General features: G+C 41.8%; 1 protein-coding gene across 1 annotated transcript; it reads left to right on the plus strand.

The window, feature by feature from the left end:
- The first annotated feature begins 1,374 nt into the window (after window positions 1–1,374).
- MREG (melanoregulin) lies at window positions 1,375–13,816 on the plus strand. Its single transcript, XM_025164075.1, has 5 exons — window positions 1,375–1,451; window positions 4,511–4,670; window positions 8,519–8,609; window positions 10,370–10,536; window positions 13,541–13,816. The coding sequence occupies exons 1-5, from the start codon at window positions 1,375–1,377 to the stop codon at window positions 13,745–13,747; spliced, it is 702 nt and encodes a 233-aa protein (XP_025019843.1). The 3' UTR covers window positions 13,748–13,816.
- The last annotated feature ends 1,051 nt before the right edge of the window (window positions 13,817–14,867 follow it).

Genomic DNA, 14,867 nt, shown 5'->3' on the forward strand with positions numbered 1-14,867 from the left:
ACACTGGCCTAGGAAAAAAAATTACCATCCCAAACCAATAACTGTAACTGAGTCTCTATTGAGAAGGGGGAAAACATCCTGTCAGCTTCTCTTCCATCTGCTTTATTATAAATCTTTATGGTCATGCCGCAAAAATATAATCAAAGATCTCTTGAAAAAAGCATATGGCTCACTATCCTCTACTATGCAAGGTTTTAGGGATGCAAAATTTTAGGTGAAGGAGTGTGATCGCAAAAATAAAAAATCATTCCTATGTACCATAGAATCCTCACCTTGTTTTTGAAGCTAGGTATCTTTTATTGCAGCCTGACCTCCAGATGTCGTGGTGTCTATAGGCCAATATAAAGTGGCCAGGACTGGAAGGTCACATCTGGAAGGTGCCAGACTGGGAAAAGTCTGCTACATCTAAAACATTTTCCCTTTTCAAGCCTTTTGAAAAGCTGTCAAGGCAGAAGATTCCCTAGCTTAGGCGTTCTTACTTGGAATAAGAACCTCCACTGAGATCCAACATGATATCAAACTCAGTGTTTGACCTCAGTAGTGAAGTTCACTAATATGTTGGCAGGCCAGCATCACAGCCTCATACCAACCACACACAATGGTTGTGAAGTGCATCCCATCCATGGATCTGTTGCCTTGGGTTTAAAATATTCTGGATCCTTTCCCTTCACGAAGTTATGAGGTATCTCACAACTAGCCTCTAATTCCATGATCTAGAGGGACTCTGGGGACGTCGGGAATTCTGAGAGTATGTCAAAAGCACTCTCAGAAACTTGCTGCCATCTTGTGGAATGACCATTAAAAAACCCATGTACTAGAAGTCAAATTAATGTGGTAATTGGTCACTGTTTACCTTCCTAGCTTATTTTGGGTGATGAGGTACACTTCCTGACAAGCATGGGGTTGCAGCCTCCCACTATTTTTATTATCTAGTTCTGTCCATGGGGTTTAAGTGAGGTTCAGGACAGCTCTTCCATTTTTCAGCATTAAAAGAATAAACAACAAAGTCAAGTCAGGGACGCCAAATGATACCAGGTTAGATAAGTGTCTCTGGACATATTGTTTCCTAGAGGCACTTCATTATTTAATACTGTTGTGATAGGTCTTGAGGAAGAGAACAAAAATGAACTTACTCTTCATCCCATATAAATGCCAAGACCACAATATAATATGTTGAATTTTGTACATTTTGTTCAAACGCCTTAAGCTATGGAGGAAATGTTTCACATGATCTCTGCTTATGACTGTCAGACAGTATTTAAAGAGAAATATAGATTTCTTCGCCTTTTCAAACATAGTTTCTGCTTTCCCAATTATACACTCTGATATGCTAGTTGTAGGCATATCTGATAATCTGCAGTGTTTGCAAGTCAGATGGATTTCTTGGGCCAAATGTTTTGCTGCTGTTGTCATGATGAAGATGAACTGGAGAAGAATTCATTGATCACTGGGTATGTATTTTAGCAAACTACATGTTTATGCATTTCACAATTATCCCAAGATTCTATAAAATGGGACACATTTACGTAATTCACATAAAAATGTTTTGCTTTCAAAGTAATATAGGAAAATTGGTTGTCTAGATCCATCACCAAGAGTCTTCTAGGGTTGGTTTGTTTAGATTTGATTTTTAATGGATTATTTATTTAACTATTTATGGGGGGATTTTTAATTGTTGATGGGGTTTCTGATTTTAATTGTGAGCTGCCCAGAGTCACCCGTTGGGGGGAGATGGGCGGCATACAAATTTAATAATAAATAAATAAATAAATAGTCCATTTTGTGGCTGGTTCCCCTTGTTTTCTGTCACTCCTCTAATTCCAACAAAAGGACAACTCTTTGTATTCAACACGTTCTGTTCTCGGGCTGATCTCTTCCCTGTGCTTTTCTAGGCTTTTAGCAAGGGACAAAAATGTACTTGCAAGGGGCTAGCTTACTTGTGGGACTGCCTATCCCCAATGTTTTCTGCCTATAGATCTGGCAGGGTGGGCATACTCTGGGTGCTCTCGGTGAAGCAGTGTTGCCTAGTGGGGGCTTAGAAGCATGCCTTCTCTGTTATGGTGCCTGCCTTATGGAACAGCCTCTACCCAGAGATACAGATGGCCCCAATCCTGTTGGCCTTCAGGAAAATGGTGAAGATCCGGCTTTTCCTCCAGGCACTGGGGCCAGGATGTGGATAGCGTTGGCACGGGGTGGAGTTCCTTTTGGGAGATGGGTTGCTATATAGATTTGTTTAATAAATAAAATCAATAAAAATAATACTTCTGCAGCCTTGGGGATGCTTGTCCAACCCTGCTGACACTATCTCCTTAGGTCTGGATGCTGCCATCCAGTAATGTAATAAAGAAATGGCTTGCTATTGGTATAAATAGGACCATGTCTATGAGTGTTTTTATTTAGCTTCAAGGCAGACTTCTCTTCTTCCCTGCTTTCAACAGTGTCCGACCTCTTAATCTCTTGCATTTAATTTCATTATGGTGGTAACATAACTGTCAATTACAATAATCCCCCAAAACCACATATAAAGGAAATGCATTAGATCAAAACAAAGTACTTAATTCTGCAGTGTAGCTTTCCTCTGCAACGTTGGTGTTTTTTAATGACTAGACTGAAATAATTATTCAACCTGAGCTGCTACATGGATCTAACAGCTCATATTGTGCAGAGTTTATCTCCTAAGTATTCCTTTGCCAGCAAGAGAAATATTTGCTTTTCCTATCATTGAGCCAGAGCATCTTAGATTGGGTTTTCCCTTCCATTTGCTTCAGAGGCAGAGTTAGACCAGGTTTTAATGTCACTTCAGGTGGAAGGAGACGCTTCCTTTCCCAGGTTAGGCACTGGCTTGTTCTAGAGAGTAGGTGTTCCTGTCATCTGCACCAAGGACTTCCTCAGTCTTGGGAGATCTTGTCATTGCTATTTTCCCCCCTTTTTCTTTCTTTTTTTCCCTTTTCATTTCCTTTTTTAAAATATTGTAATTTTATTAAAAATTACAATTGCAATAATAAAAACTAATACAAATGAAAAGAAATAAAGAAAAAGAAAAAATAGGAAGAAAAATAGAAAAGAAAGAAAAGAAGAATATAGTAAAGAAAAAGAAAATATATAAAGAAATGACTTCCCCCTTCAAGAACAGCAAGTATAAACAATTTTAATAACTTAATCACCTTCTCTTAGAATAGAACAAATGATCTCTTCTTCCCAAACCTCATCTTTTATCTACAAACAAATCCTTAAAACCTCAGTTTTAAGTCCTGATGTCACCAAAAGTCCATTAAAGTTACCAGAGACATATCTCATAGGGCTGACACCCTCACTGCCCTAGCAGCTCCCCTTGCTTCTCAAGGGCTCCTTTTTTGAATGCCTCAGGGAAGGAGAAACATAATGTGAGATTGCTGGGTACAGGGAACCCTTCTGCTGCTCACAATTTCATTAAAGTATCCATGAGGACAGTGGGGTTGTGGTTCTGTAAAACCTAGGTTTTTTACGGATTTTCCCAAGAAGCTTGGGGAAGTTTGATCTTAGAAGAGCTTGCTGGATCTTCTTCCTGGTCTCCTGAAAACCTCTGCTGCTGATCCTCCTCTCATTCAGAGACAGGGCTGTCTTCACCTTATCTGAAGGGAGGATCTGAGTCATGTGTGATAAGGAGCATGGAGTGGCTGCTTCTCTTTGCTCGTTTCTCTTGTTCTCCCTCCTGCAAAAAATGGCTTGGGCCTTACCCTATGGGACCATGGTCCTGAGTGGAGAGGGAATGGAAAGCAGCACCATTTCATCTCTCCTTACCCCTCACAGGCACTCAATCCAATTGGGTGCTCAAAAGTGGTATTTCCCACTCTCTTTGTCCTTTTTGGGTGGGTAGAAACAGGCATGGGCTTGATCCAAGGAGGCTGCACCCCAACTTGAAATGTCCTGGCTTTTCCCAGGAGGTCTTCATGTTGGCAAAGCCAGAGGAGAATGCAAGCTATGGTTCCCTCAGCAAAGGGGGAGAGGATCGAGTGTCCAGTGCTGCTGTTTCCATCCCCTCTTGGTGCCAAGGTTATCCAACTCCATAGAACAGTGTTTTTCAACCTTGGCAATTTTGAGATGTGTGGACTTCAATTTCCAGAATTCCCCAGCCAGCTTGCTGGCTGGGGAATTCTGGGAGTTGAAGTTCACACATCTCAAAGTTGCCAAGGCTGAAAAACACTGCCCCAGAGGAGTGGTGATGGACCCTTCAGCAAGTGTGAAGTCACACAGCCTGAGACTGGCAATTCAACAGCCACACCTGAGACCTGATTCCCAGACATATCTTTGAATATATCAGAACACACAAAGCCCTCAGTCTACTGAAAAATCAGTCTCGGCAAGGCTGTAGCCTTCAAATATTTTTGGATGTGATAAATAATATACCATGGAGAAGACTAGGCTAGGCTAGAATGCTTCTCCAAAACTCCACTGCAATCCATTACTATGGATTCCCCCCCACCCCGCCACCCAAAACGAAGCAGTGAATCTTTTTCATTTTCTGTTGCAGTGACACATTTCAGTATTTCAATAAGTTACAGAAACGGCGGCAGTCAGAGGCAGCTAACTTGTGGAACGAACCAGCAGACCACGCTCATGTGGAGAGGAGAGATGATCATGAGCTTCACAAGCTGCTGGAGAAGAGGTCAAAAATGCGCCGGGGGTCAGAGGTAAGTTGCCCATACAGATGGAGCCCTTTCATATGGAGCTGGATTTAATGATGTGGAATTCAGCCACATGTAGCCTGCTATATTGGCAGATACAGTAGATAGTTTCTTGTGCTGTTTCCTCCGTGTGAAAGTGGGGAAGTATTTTGCCAAGAATGCTCATAAACAAGAATGTTATTGCTGCCCTGAGCCAAGAAAGAAAAGGAGTGGTGTAAGTGTATGAATTGGTCTTTTTAAGATCATTCTGAAAATGCTTGTGGCTACATCTAGTTAGGGCTGTGTTTGCCATGTTGTCATTCTGTGAACTGCTTTGTCCATGCCTTCCTAAGCTCCGAAGGACTAGAAATGTGGTTTTCATTCATTCTCATCCTCAGAGCATTGAAACGTAATCTAAATAACGCTGTGCTGTGCAGTCCTACATGTATAGGATAGGTGGGGGTGGGAGGGCTCATAATTTTCTACAAAATTGGCCCTGATTTCACCTGAGATTAAACTGCAACTTTACCTAAACAGACAAGTATTTTCTCCAAAAAAAGAATATAAAAATAATAAACCAAGCTCAAGATCCATTATACTCTAGTATGTCCAAGACAGGCTTGGGCTATGGAGGTCTCATTACAGGGGTGTCTGGGGGGGAACGGGGTGTGTGTGTGTGTGTATGTGTGTAAAAAGAAAAGATGTTGACCACAGCCGGGTAATCAAAGCACACTTTATATGTATCATATGGCTGTGGCCAACATCTTAACTTTTATGACCTCTCCATAGACACCCCTGTCTCATTGACTTGCTACTTGATGGCTTTCATTGAAGCTACTAGCAAAACAATCTGGCTGGGAGATGGGAGGATCGAAAATCTAGCTTTTGTTTGTCAAAACACCATCAGAAAGGGATAATGATGTCTCTGAAAACTGAGTCCATTCCTTAACTGCCATTCTCTTTCTGGGCCTCCTGGTTCAAGATCTCAGTGCTGACTTCTGAAACCCTGAATAGTTTGGGAGCAGAGTATCTCAAAAAGCACCTTGTTTCAGTATGGTTGCTTTTGTCACCTTTGGAGGTACTACTCCAGGGGCCTCCAACCAGTGAAGCAACGTGGGTAGCTACAAGGAATAGGGTTTCTGTAGTGGCAGGCCCCTCTTGCATAATGCCCTCCCCAGGGAAGTTTGCATAGGGCATGTGTTGATGTTCTTCTGGAGCCAGCTAAGACAATTTTCTTCTCCAGGGCATTTTTATAATTTTGTAATTGGGTAGTGGAACTGCCAATCAAAGCAGGACAACCCAGGCACCACCTTCCTATTTATATTCCAGAGGTAGGAGAAATGGATTTGGGAAATATGGGTGGAAGGACAGGTCTGAAAGAAGCTCAGAGTTCTAGTCTAGGAAAACCTCAATCTGTCAGAGAGACAAGGTCACTAATACATTTTCTGCCAGGGAAGGCAAGGAAGGCTATAGACATGTTTTAGTATTAAATGAGCCTGTTTATAAGCCATTTTAAGTTATTTAATAAAAGTTATTTTATTTGTTTTATTGTTTAAGTAAGTGACTGTGCTGACCTATATCTTCCTCACATTCTACCTAGTCATGTTACTTTAGAGAGATAAAGAAATAAAGGAGAAAAACAAAAGAATATATAAACCAGAAGAAGATTTAGTGGTGTTAGTAAGAAAAATAGATCCTTTAGAGATCCCAGGGTTAATGGGATTTCTCTTAAAGAAGAAGAAGGAGAAAGAGTATGCCCACAATAAGGAGTGCACAGGAGAATAGTCTGTTTGATTTTAAGAATCTGCTTTAGTGCATTGAGATAGTAGATTTTAAGGTGGATGTATTGGATGTTCTATATTTTAAATTATACCTTGCTATTTATTAATTCCCCCCAAGTCCTGCTGCGCTGCCTCAACGTGGCAGGTGGGGTCTTCCTGGGAGGGATGAGCAAAGAACATTGGGGGTGTATGCCAAGAGTATATATTCCCGGCAAGGTCACCCAAGGCGTGAAGGTCATCCCAGCTAAAGCAAGCAGGCACCTATATTGGGCAGCAGCAATATAGGAAGATGCTGGAGACAGATGATCACTTTAGTGACAATGGCAAAGACATCAATTAATACAGTGTGGGAGAAAGCTGTGGTAAACCACTCCTGTATTTTTACCAAGAGAACCACATGGATAGAAAATATAAAATGATTGACAATATAGTGCCAGATGATGGGCTCCTCAGGTTGCATATGTTGAATATAGATTAAGAAAAGCTGGATTGGAAGAAAATGAGTGTGGTTTTAAAATTGGAGGAAAAAAATATCAGTAACCTGTGCTATGCTGATGACACTATCCCGATAGCCAAAAATGCCAAGGTCCTACAAGCTTTAGTAATAACAGTAAAGGAGCACAGTGGCAAAATGGGACTAAAGTTAAATATAAAGAAGACCAAACTAATGACAACAGGTAGAACAACCAGCCTTAGAATTGACAATGAAGTTACTGAAGTGGTGGATAACTTCTGCCTTTTAGGATCAACCGTCAACAATGAAGGAACCAGCAGTCAAGAAATACGCTGGAGACTAGCACTTGATAGAGCAGCCATGGCGGTTTTGGAAAATATATTCAAATACCGACAAAGATCAGAATCGTACAAGCCATGGTACTCCCTGTGGCACTCTATGGAAGTGAAGGTTGGACTTTGAAGAAGCAGGATAGGAAGAGTATTGAAGCCTTGGAATTTTGGTGTTGGAGAAGACTCCTGAGAATACCATGGACAGCCAAGAAAACAAACCAAGGGATCATTGAACAAATCAACCCAGAGTTTTCACTCCAGGCACAAATGACCAGGCTCAAATTATTCTATGGACACATTATGCAAAGACCTAACTCTCTGGAGAAGGCTCTAATGCTGGGAAAGGTGGAAGGAAAGAGAAGAGGACAATCAGCACAAGGTGGATGGACTCAGTTACAGTGGTGATGATGGCACCATTGGAAGACCTGAAAGACCAGGTTAGGGACAGATCGTCATGGAGAAAAATCTATCTATGTGGTCACTAAGAGTCAACAATGACTTGATGGCATATAATCAATCAATTCATCAATTATTATTTGCATTTTTGTTACTCTTCTTTAAAAAGCATGTCTAACAATTTTGTGGTCTGTCCAGAAAACTTCAATTATTGGACAGATTAGAAGTAAAAGTATTATTACTATTATTAGAACTACTACTGATAGCAATCATTTATCATTTACTTCTATAGAAATAAGTAAAAAGATTAATTGTAGCCACAATCTTTAAAGATGGGGAGGAGAGACCTCATTTGAGTACAACCCATTTGTACCTATGGATAATTTAAGGAAAATACTTTTTTCTTTGTTAAAGATAGTTTCCATGAAGAAGGAGAAGCTGACATACAGCAAAATGGCACCAGCCTTCAGAATACTATTTCCCAGAAATCCTTGGACTATATATAGGTCCATAACCATTCTTAAAAAAATAAAAATAGAAAATGATTCTAGCCCAATGCTTTGCTTTGTCCATCTGTCCAGTAAAAAACGCAAAATCTTGGAGACTTAAGAAGGCTGCAGGGATGAACTTCAGTGGTTACCTTCTGGTTTTCTGACTGGCCTCAACCATTGTGGCAGCTATTTTGTGAATGGAGATACATCCTAAGTAGTGATTATTTTGAGTGTGCATAATCTATTCTCAAAATATTAATGTGCCCTTTGGTCCCACAAGGTTGGACATCCCTGCTTTCATGCCTCTGTAAAATCTACCCTCACACACACACATGCCTTGCCCTCCATAAAAACACACATTTTGCTGATATTTATAGTTCTGTGGTTCATTTTTTTTTCTGTTCTCCCTATTCTAACGAAGGAATACCGATGTTTGAGCTTTGACATCATTGCCCACCGACAGATCCGTAGAAAGGTAAAGGATCGATGGAAACATATCTTGGAAGTCTTAGGTAAGTGTCTAAACAGTAAACATATTTCTAGTTGAATCTCTCTCTCTATTTCTCTTTCTATCCAATTACTTTATTTAACTATCTGTATAATCTTGAACTTTTCAATTCTGAAGGAAATTTAAAATTTATATGCAGGATCTCAGATATTGTTTAATTTTTTCAGATCCGTTGTTTCAGATGTTAAAAGTAATGTATACATGAAGAATAAGATGAGGGCTGTTTTTTCATTGGGATGTTGGGATGTCTCTAATATTAGCAAGTATTCTAGCTGCAAAGAATTAAATCTGCCATTGCCCACTGAAAATAACTATCAGTTGGTTCATTCTGCAGTTCCTACAAATAAAGAGAAAAAAAGGAATTATTGAAAGAAAGGCTTCTATGTATTCTGGCCATTTGAAGGACTTTACTCCAACAAAAGTTGTTCTTAAAAATCTAGAGAACTGAGTGGATTATGTGGAATTTGCCCTTATCATATAGTATTGCAATTAACTGTCTAGTTGGCCTCTGATAATTTAAAACAGGGATTTTCAAATTATTCCAGACCATGAAATCTGTTAGTTAAAAAAAAAAATCTTGGAACCCCTGATCAAGAGGCAGAACTCTAATGATAGAAAAGTGGCTAGGCTCAAGTGAGCTTTGTGTGTGTGTGTGTCTATGTGTGTGTGTGTTAAACTGCTTGAAAAACACTGATCTAAAAGAACACTGACTAAGATGGTAGTTAGGCTTAGAAAAAAACATTCAAGTATTCATGCTTCTCAGGCTCTAGGTTGATGCTTAAATTTGGGCTGCCTGACCAGGAATTACTATAGAAGTTCCCTCCACTGGCTTGTGGCTGTGTATGTGTCTTGAAATCTATCTTGGCTCCTGGCGACTGCCTGGAGTAACCCCTGCAGTTTTCTTGGCAAGGTCTTTCGGAAGTGGTTTGCCATCGCCTTCTTCCTGGGGCTGAGAGAAGTGACTGGCCCAAAGTCACCCAGCTGGCTTCATGCCTAAGGCTGGACTAGAACTCATGGTCTCCTGGTTTGTAGCTTGGTGCCTTCACCACTACACCAAATTGGCTCTCCCACTGACTCTAGAGGGATCAATTATCCATGTTTCAGTATCCTCATGCTTGGGTTACTGTAAGGCTTGGTGCATTGGAGGAAGGAGTTGTAGAAATTTCAGCTATTCCTATACAGGGCTGTAAGATTATATCCTGGGACTAGTCTAGACAGCAGTGCTTCTACCAGTGCTTTATCCCCTGTGCTTTAACTCTGTACATCATGACACTGAAAACCTAAGTAGTTTGGGTAGAGATTTCTTGGACCTTTCCAAACCACAAATGCCACCCGTCTCCTCCACAATCTCCCTGGATTCATGAAGGCCATTGCAAACTATTTCTGATTTCAATACAGTTGGGAGGATGGCAGACACCATTTTTGGTGCAATTGATGTCCTGGTGCTTTCCCTTGCTGTAGGCTGTACCTATCTGAACTGTAAGATTCTTTTCTATGGCTTGTTTTATGGTAGTTAAAGTAAGGTGGTGATTATACAGCATGGAGGCCTTTTTTTTGGTAGCACCTTGATTATCAAATATCTTCTTCAGAGGATCCCTTGGTGTCAGATGAAGGCTTTTTACATGTTCCAGAATGTCTAAATAGCAATCTGAAATCCAGTGAAATATGTTTGTATATGTATATGTTTGTAATACAATAGGGAAAGATCACTTAGTGGGTTATTCTGAATGAAATAGGGAGATGAATGATATTTTTTCAAAATAGGATTCAAAGCTGAAGCAGATGGGCTACTCACTGTAACTTCCAGTACTTCATATGAATCTCTCCGCCACCCTCAAGAGGCCCGCAGTCTCCATACTACTTTGGCTGAGCAGACATCCATTTTTGGTCATCACCATGGTGGTCCACCAGAGAGATATCTCTTTGTCCTGGTGAGTAGGGAGAGAACTGTTTGTAGAGAATATGCTGCCTACACAATGCCATATCAGAAGAAGCTATGGATATTATTCACAGCATCATGGAAACTATTTTGGAGGGTGAGAACAGCAGCTGAATTCCTCCTAATTAATGGAAACTTGATATACATCTTCCCTCAGTGGCTAACCTAATGTTGTAGAGCCGATGTAAGTTGATTCCTTCTAATGTACTTTGTGGCACATTGCCTGGCAAAAGAAAAAAGCTTTCGAAAGGGGGTCTGAGCCAAAAGTAGTGCATTTTAAAGTGGACTAGTGTTAGAATTTTAATATTTATCTTATTATGTATCTCTGCATTCTATTCTATCTTATACCATTTTATCTTACTCTTTTATCTTTACTTTATCTTACCTTACTATATTTTATTCTATGTTACCTCACCATAGTCTATTTTATCTCATTTTACTGTGGCTGATGCCCGTGCTTTGATTTGGTCAACTGACTAATCAATAAATTGTATCTGTCCATCTAGTGGCAACAGGTGAGCATTATCAGGTGAGGAGGATAAATCCTTCGTTTTCTAGCAGTGCCATTGGAACAAGACTCTCTTTGGTTGCGCTGTTCCTAGCAAGGCAGTACAGGGAGGGAACTGAGAAACTGCTAGAAATAGGGCTGTTGCACCTTGGAGCAAGCAGATCAGCAGATTTTCTTAAAAACTCCCCAAAGGCTGCTTGGTTGTGCATACTTGTCTGGTTCTCCCTAGACAACTCACTGAGAAGGGCTTCTGCCTTCCTGAGGCCTGCCCGTGGGCCTCCGGAAGGGTAAGAAGTGGGGCATTTTCAGCTCCGTTTCATTCCAATAGCCTCTCTCTCACTTTCCTTAGTAATACATTTTTATGTCAGTGAAAAATCGCCTTACTTGTACTGATACTGTTATTGCTTGTTCGCCATTGAATTAAGTGGTAATATGTGCTCCCCACAATCCCTCCCCACAAATATCAGCCTATCACCTTCTGCTCTCCCTTTAGGACTCCTTCAATCCCTCTGAAATGTTAATTTCTAACTGCATTAGGAGGGAGTTTGGATTTTCTCAGATGGGCTCCTTTAAGCATTGTGTGTCCCCCACTCACACCAAAAATGTGGAGGGATCACGGAGTACAGTATTTTAAAAAGTCAAATAATGAAAGCTGGCAAAACTAATACTGTATTTATCAGCATATAACACGCACCTTTATTTTAAGAAGGAAGTTTGAGTAAAAAAACCTTAAATTTAAAATAAACGACTTGGAAGCAAAATAAAGGGAGCTCTGAACTTTTTGTTTATTAATATTTATACCACTTATAAGGTAAATATGTAATATGGAAGAAAAAGCACCTCTTTTGTATGTTGTAGGCCGGCTGTGTGTAGTGTGTGTGTACCATTAGTGTTTGTTAGTTGTGTGTAGTGTGTGGTAATGGTAATCTGTTTATTACCATACTGGTACTTATTCCCTCCCTTCCTGCTTACCTGTCTGCAGGTGTGTGTTTGTGTTCATATGTGTGTGTGTCTCACCGAGAGCAGAGGGGTGTGTGTGTGTGTGTGTCTCGTGGAGAGCAGAGAGAGAGGTGGGGGAGGTGTCTCGCTGACAGCAGAGGAGACATGGGCTTTGAACAGGAAAGCCAGATGCTCCCTTCCCCGGGCTGAGGGACCACGCAGTCCGGAGAGGTCACGCAGTCTGGAGAGGTGAGCACCACGCGCTGCGCCACGCTGCCCCGGTGAGGGGATCGGTGCTTCTTGGTTTGCTAAAACAGGGCGGACAGGGAGCCGCACACCTCCCACTTTGCAAATCAGCTGTCCCAAGCACGCTGCACCTGGAGGAAGAAGAGTTAAGCGCCAATGTGTGTGTATGTGCGCGCACGTGCGTTTGTGCGGATTTTTTTCCCTGGCTTTGAACATGAAAGCAAGGAGCTCCCGGGCAGAGCAGGGCGCCTCCCACCATCCCTTCAGACTCTCCTGTGCTCCCAACAGCACGGTGCAGTGTGCCGATCCCCTCACTGGGGGGGCAAGGTGCAGCGTGTAGCGCTCACCTCTCCGGACTGTGTGGTCCCTCAGCCCAGGCAAAGTCAGAGGCTCTGTGCAGTGGGAGGCACCCCGCTCTGCCCTGGAGTTCCTGGCTTTCCTGTTTGAAGTCTGTGTCTCCTCTGCTGTCGGCAAGAGACACGCACACACACACACACACACACACACACACACTCTTCCTCCTCCAGGTGCAGCTCGCTCCAGACAGCAGCTGGTTTGCAAAGTGGGAGACCCAGGGAATGGGTGGCTTGCAGCTCCCTGCCCACCCCATTTTAGCAAACTGAGGAGCCCTGCGGATCTGCTCTTTGTGCTTTGCTCTGACACGGTCCCTGGACTTTCCTGTGCTCCCAACGGCAAGCCCTCAGGGGAGGGGGCCGCCCCTCTGCACCAAAGTTTCTCCCAACAGGAAGGAGGGAGGAGTGGGCAAGGCTGCGGGGAGCCGGAGGAGAGGCTCCGTCTTTCGCGCGATCAGAGAGGGGTCGGGCGCAGCTCTTGGTGGGTGGCCAGGGGGGCGTTGCACAGTGCACCGCGGGCTCCGCACCTCCCTCTGCGGCTATCTGGAGCAGCAGTGCTGGGTTGCAGCAGCTGCCAAAAAAGAAATGCTCTCCCAGCTGCTGGCGCTTTGCTCTCCTAGCCCTGCCGCTTGAGGTGAGAAACCGCAGGGCATATCAGCATATAACACGCAGCTAGGATTTCAGCCCCAAATTTTAGGGAAAAAGGTGCGTGTTATACGCAGATAAATATGGTATTTAACAAAAAGTTTGGGAGACCTGTAACCCCAGGACTACCTCAAACTCTTTACCCCCTTTCTTACAATATTTCCATATTTGCACACAGTTCTATAAGATGGAAATATAATGCTAACTAGGGTTGGTTGTGATTTATCTTGAGCCATTTCTTATCATATTTCTGATGTATTCTTTCACCTTCATTGTGTTTCCCTTTATTTATACTCCAATTTCAGGACCGGCTTATTCTTCTTGATGTGGGAGATGATTTCCTGTCAGCTGCACGTCACTTTTATCCTGCAGAGGAAGAAGACAACATGTCTTCCAGTGATGCAGGACCACCTACCCCTGGTCCCATCTTAGTCCAATTAAATAGTGAAACTCAAGAAGAAACTGAAGTGGAGGAGAGGAGGAGGAGACGGAGTAGTATTAGGAGGAATTAAATGAGGAATAAGCACATTTTGGAGAGGCAAAAAGGAGGAAATGGAAGAATCTGAGGAAAGTGCCTTGGAGAGGAACCAACTCAAATCAGTTAATATGGACCTATGAAGGATTAGAACAGGGATTCTCAGCCTTCATTTCTTAAATTCCACCAATCATCCTATTCAGAGAATTAGGACCCACATAATAGAAACAAATAGCCCATATACTGACAATGACAGCTGTATGTTTACAAGTAACCTGTTACTGTATTTATCATTTACAGTAAGTTTTAGACTTGAAATTTCAATTGCTTATTCTGTGTCCCATCTAGACTGCTTCTGAGTCCCACTGATGTCATCTGTTGAATCTAGGTGACTAAATTATGGACTTTTAAAAAATCATTTTTCATAGAATAAACTCACCCTTCCTACTTTCCCATTTCTCTTTTTCTTTTGTTATTATAGCACATACAAAATAATGTTTGAAGTTTATAATATAGGTAGGTCACTGTCCCTCCTAAATGATAAAATAGGAAATGGTAAACATTTGCAGGTAAATAATGAAGCAGAATTATATTTCTTTTTTCTATAATTTAATGTTTCCACACTGCCCTTTGCTACTGGATGCTGATATCTTATTTAATGTTTTGGTCTACAAGGCCCAGAGTAATTTTATTTTTCATTTGTGGTTATTTCTTACACATGATAGAGCACTGTTTCTCAACCTTGGCAACTTTAAAATGTGTGGACTTCAACTCCCAGAATTCCCCAGCCAGCCTTGCTGGCTGGGGAATTCTGGGAGTTGAAGTGCACACATCTTAAAGTTGCCAAGGTTGAGAAACACTGTGATAGAGGTTGAAGGTGAGAAATGTAAAACTCTCCAAAGATAGTGATCATATCACTCACCCTTCTTACCAAACACAATAAGCCCACATCAGAGTTTCTTGTGTAACACAAGAATATTTCATCTGCATGCAAGAATGGCTTCAGATATCATGCTAAGCCATGATTTAATTAACTATGGTTTGTTGAACAAGTCAGAATTCACTGGCTCACACAGCATTCTAATTTATTTGGCTTTGCCTCCCACTCTATAACTGGACACAGCCTACGGCCCTAAGAGGCCATCTCTTAAAAAAAC

This window comes from Python bivittatus, unplaced genomic scaffold (assembly GCF_059951505.1).
Source record: "Python bivittatus isolate LINGU-HERP-01145 unplaced genomic scaffold, Pbiv_v1 ctg000410_np1212, whole genome shotgun sequence".
Classification (NCBI taxonomy): Eukaryota; Metazoa; Chordata; class Lepidosauria; order Squamata; family Pythonidae; genus Python; species Python bivittatus.

Excerpts from the sequence above, each read along its gene's own strand:
- MREG (XM_025164075.1), top strand. The coding sequence starts at position 1,375 with ATGGATTTCTTGGGCCAAATGTTTTGCTGCTGTTGTCATGATGAAGAT. Across the intron at positions 4,671-8,518 it reads AAATGCGCCGGGGGTCAGAG|GAATACCGATGTTTGAGCTT; the intron begins GTAAGTTGCCCA and ends ATTCTAACGAAG. Across the intron at positions 10,537-13,540 it reads AGAGATATCTCTTTGTCCTG|GACCGGCTTATTCTTCTTGA; the intron begins GTGAGTAGGGAG and ends CTCCAATTTCAG.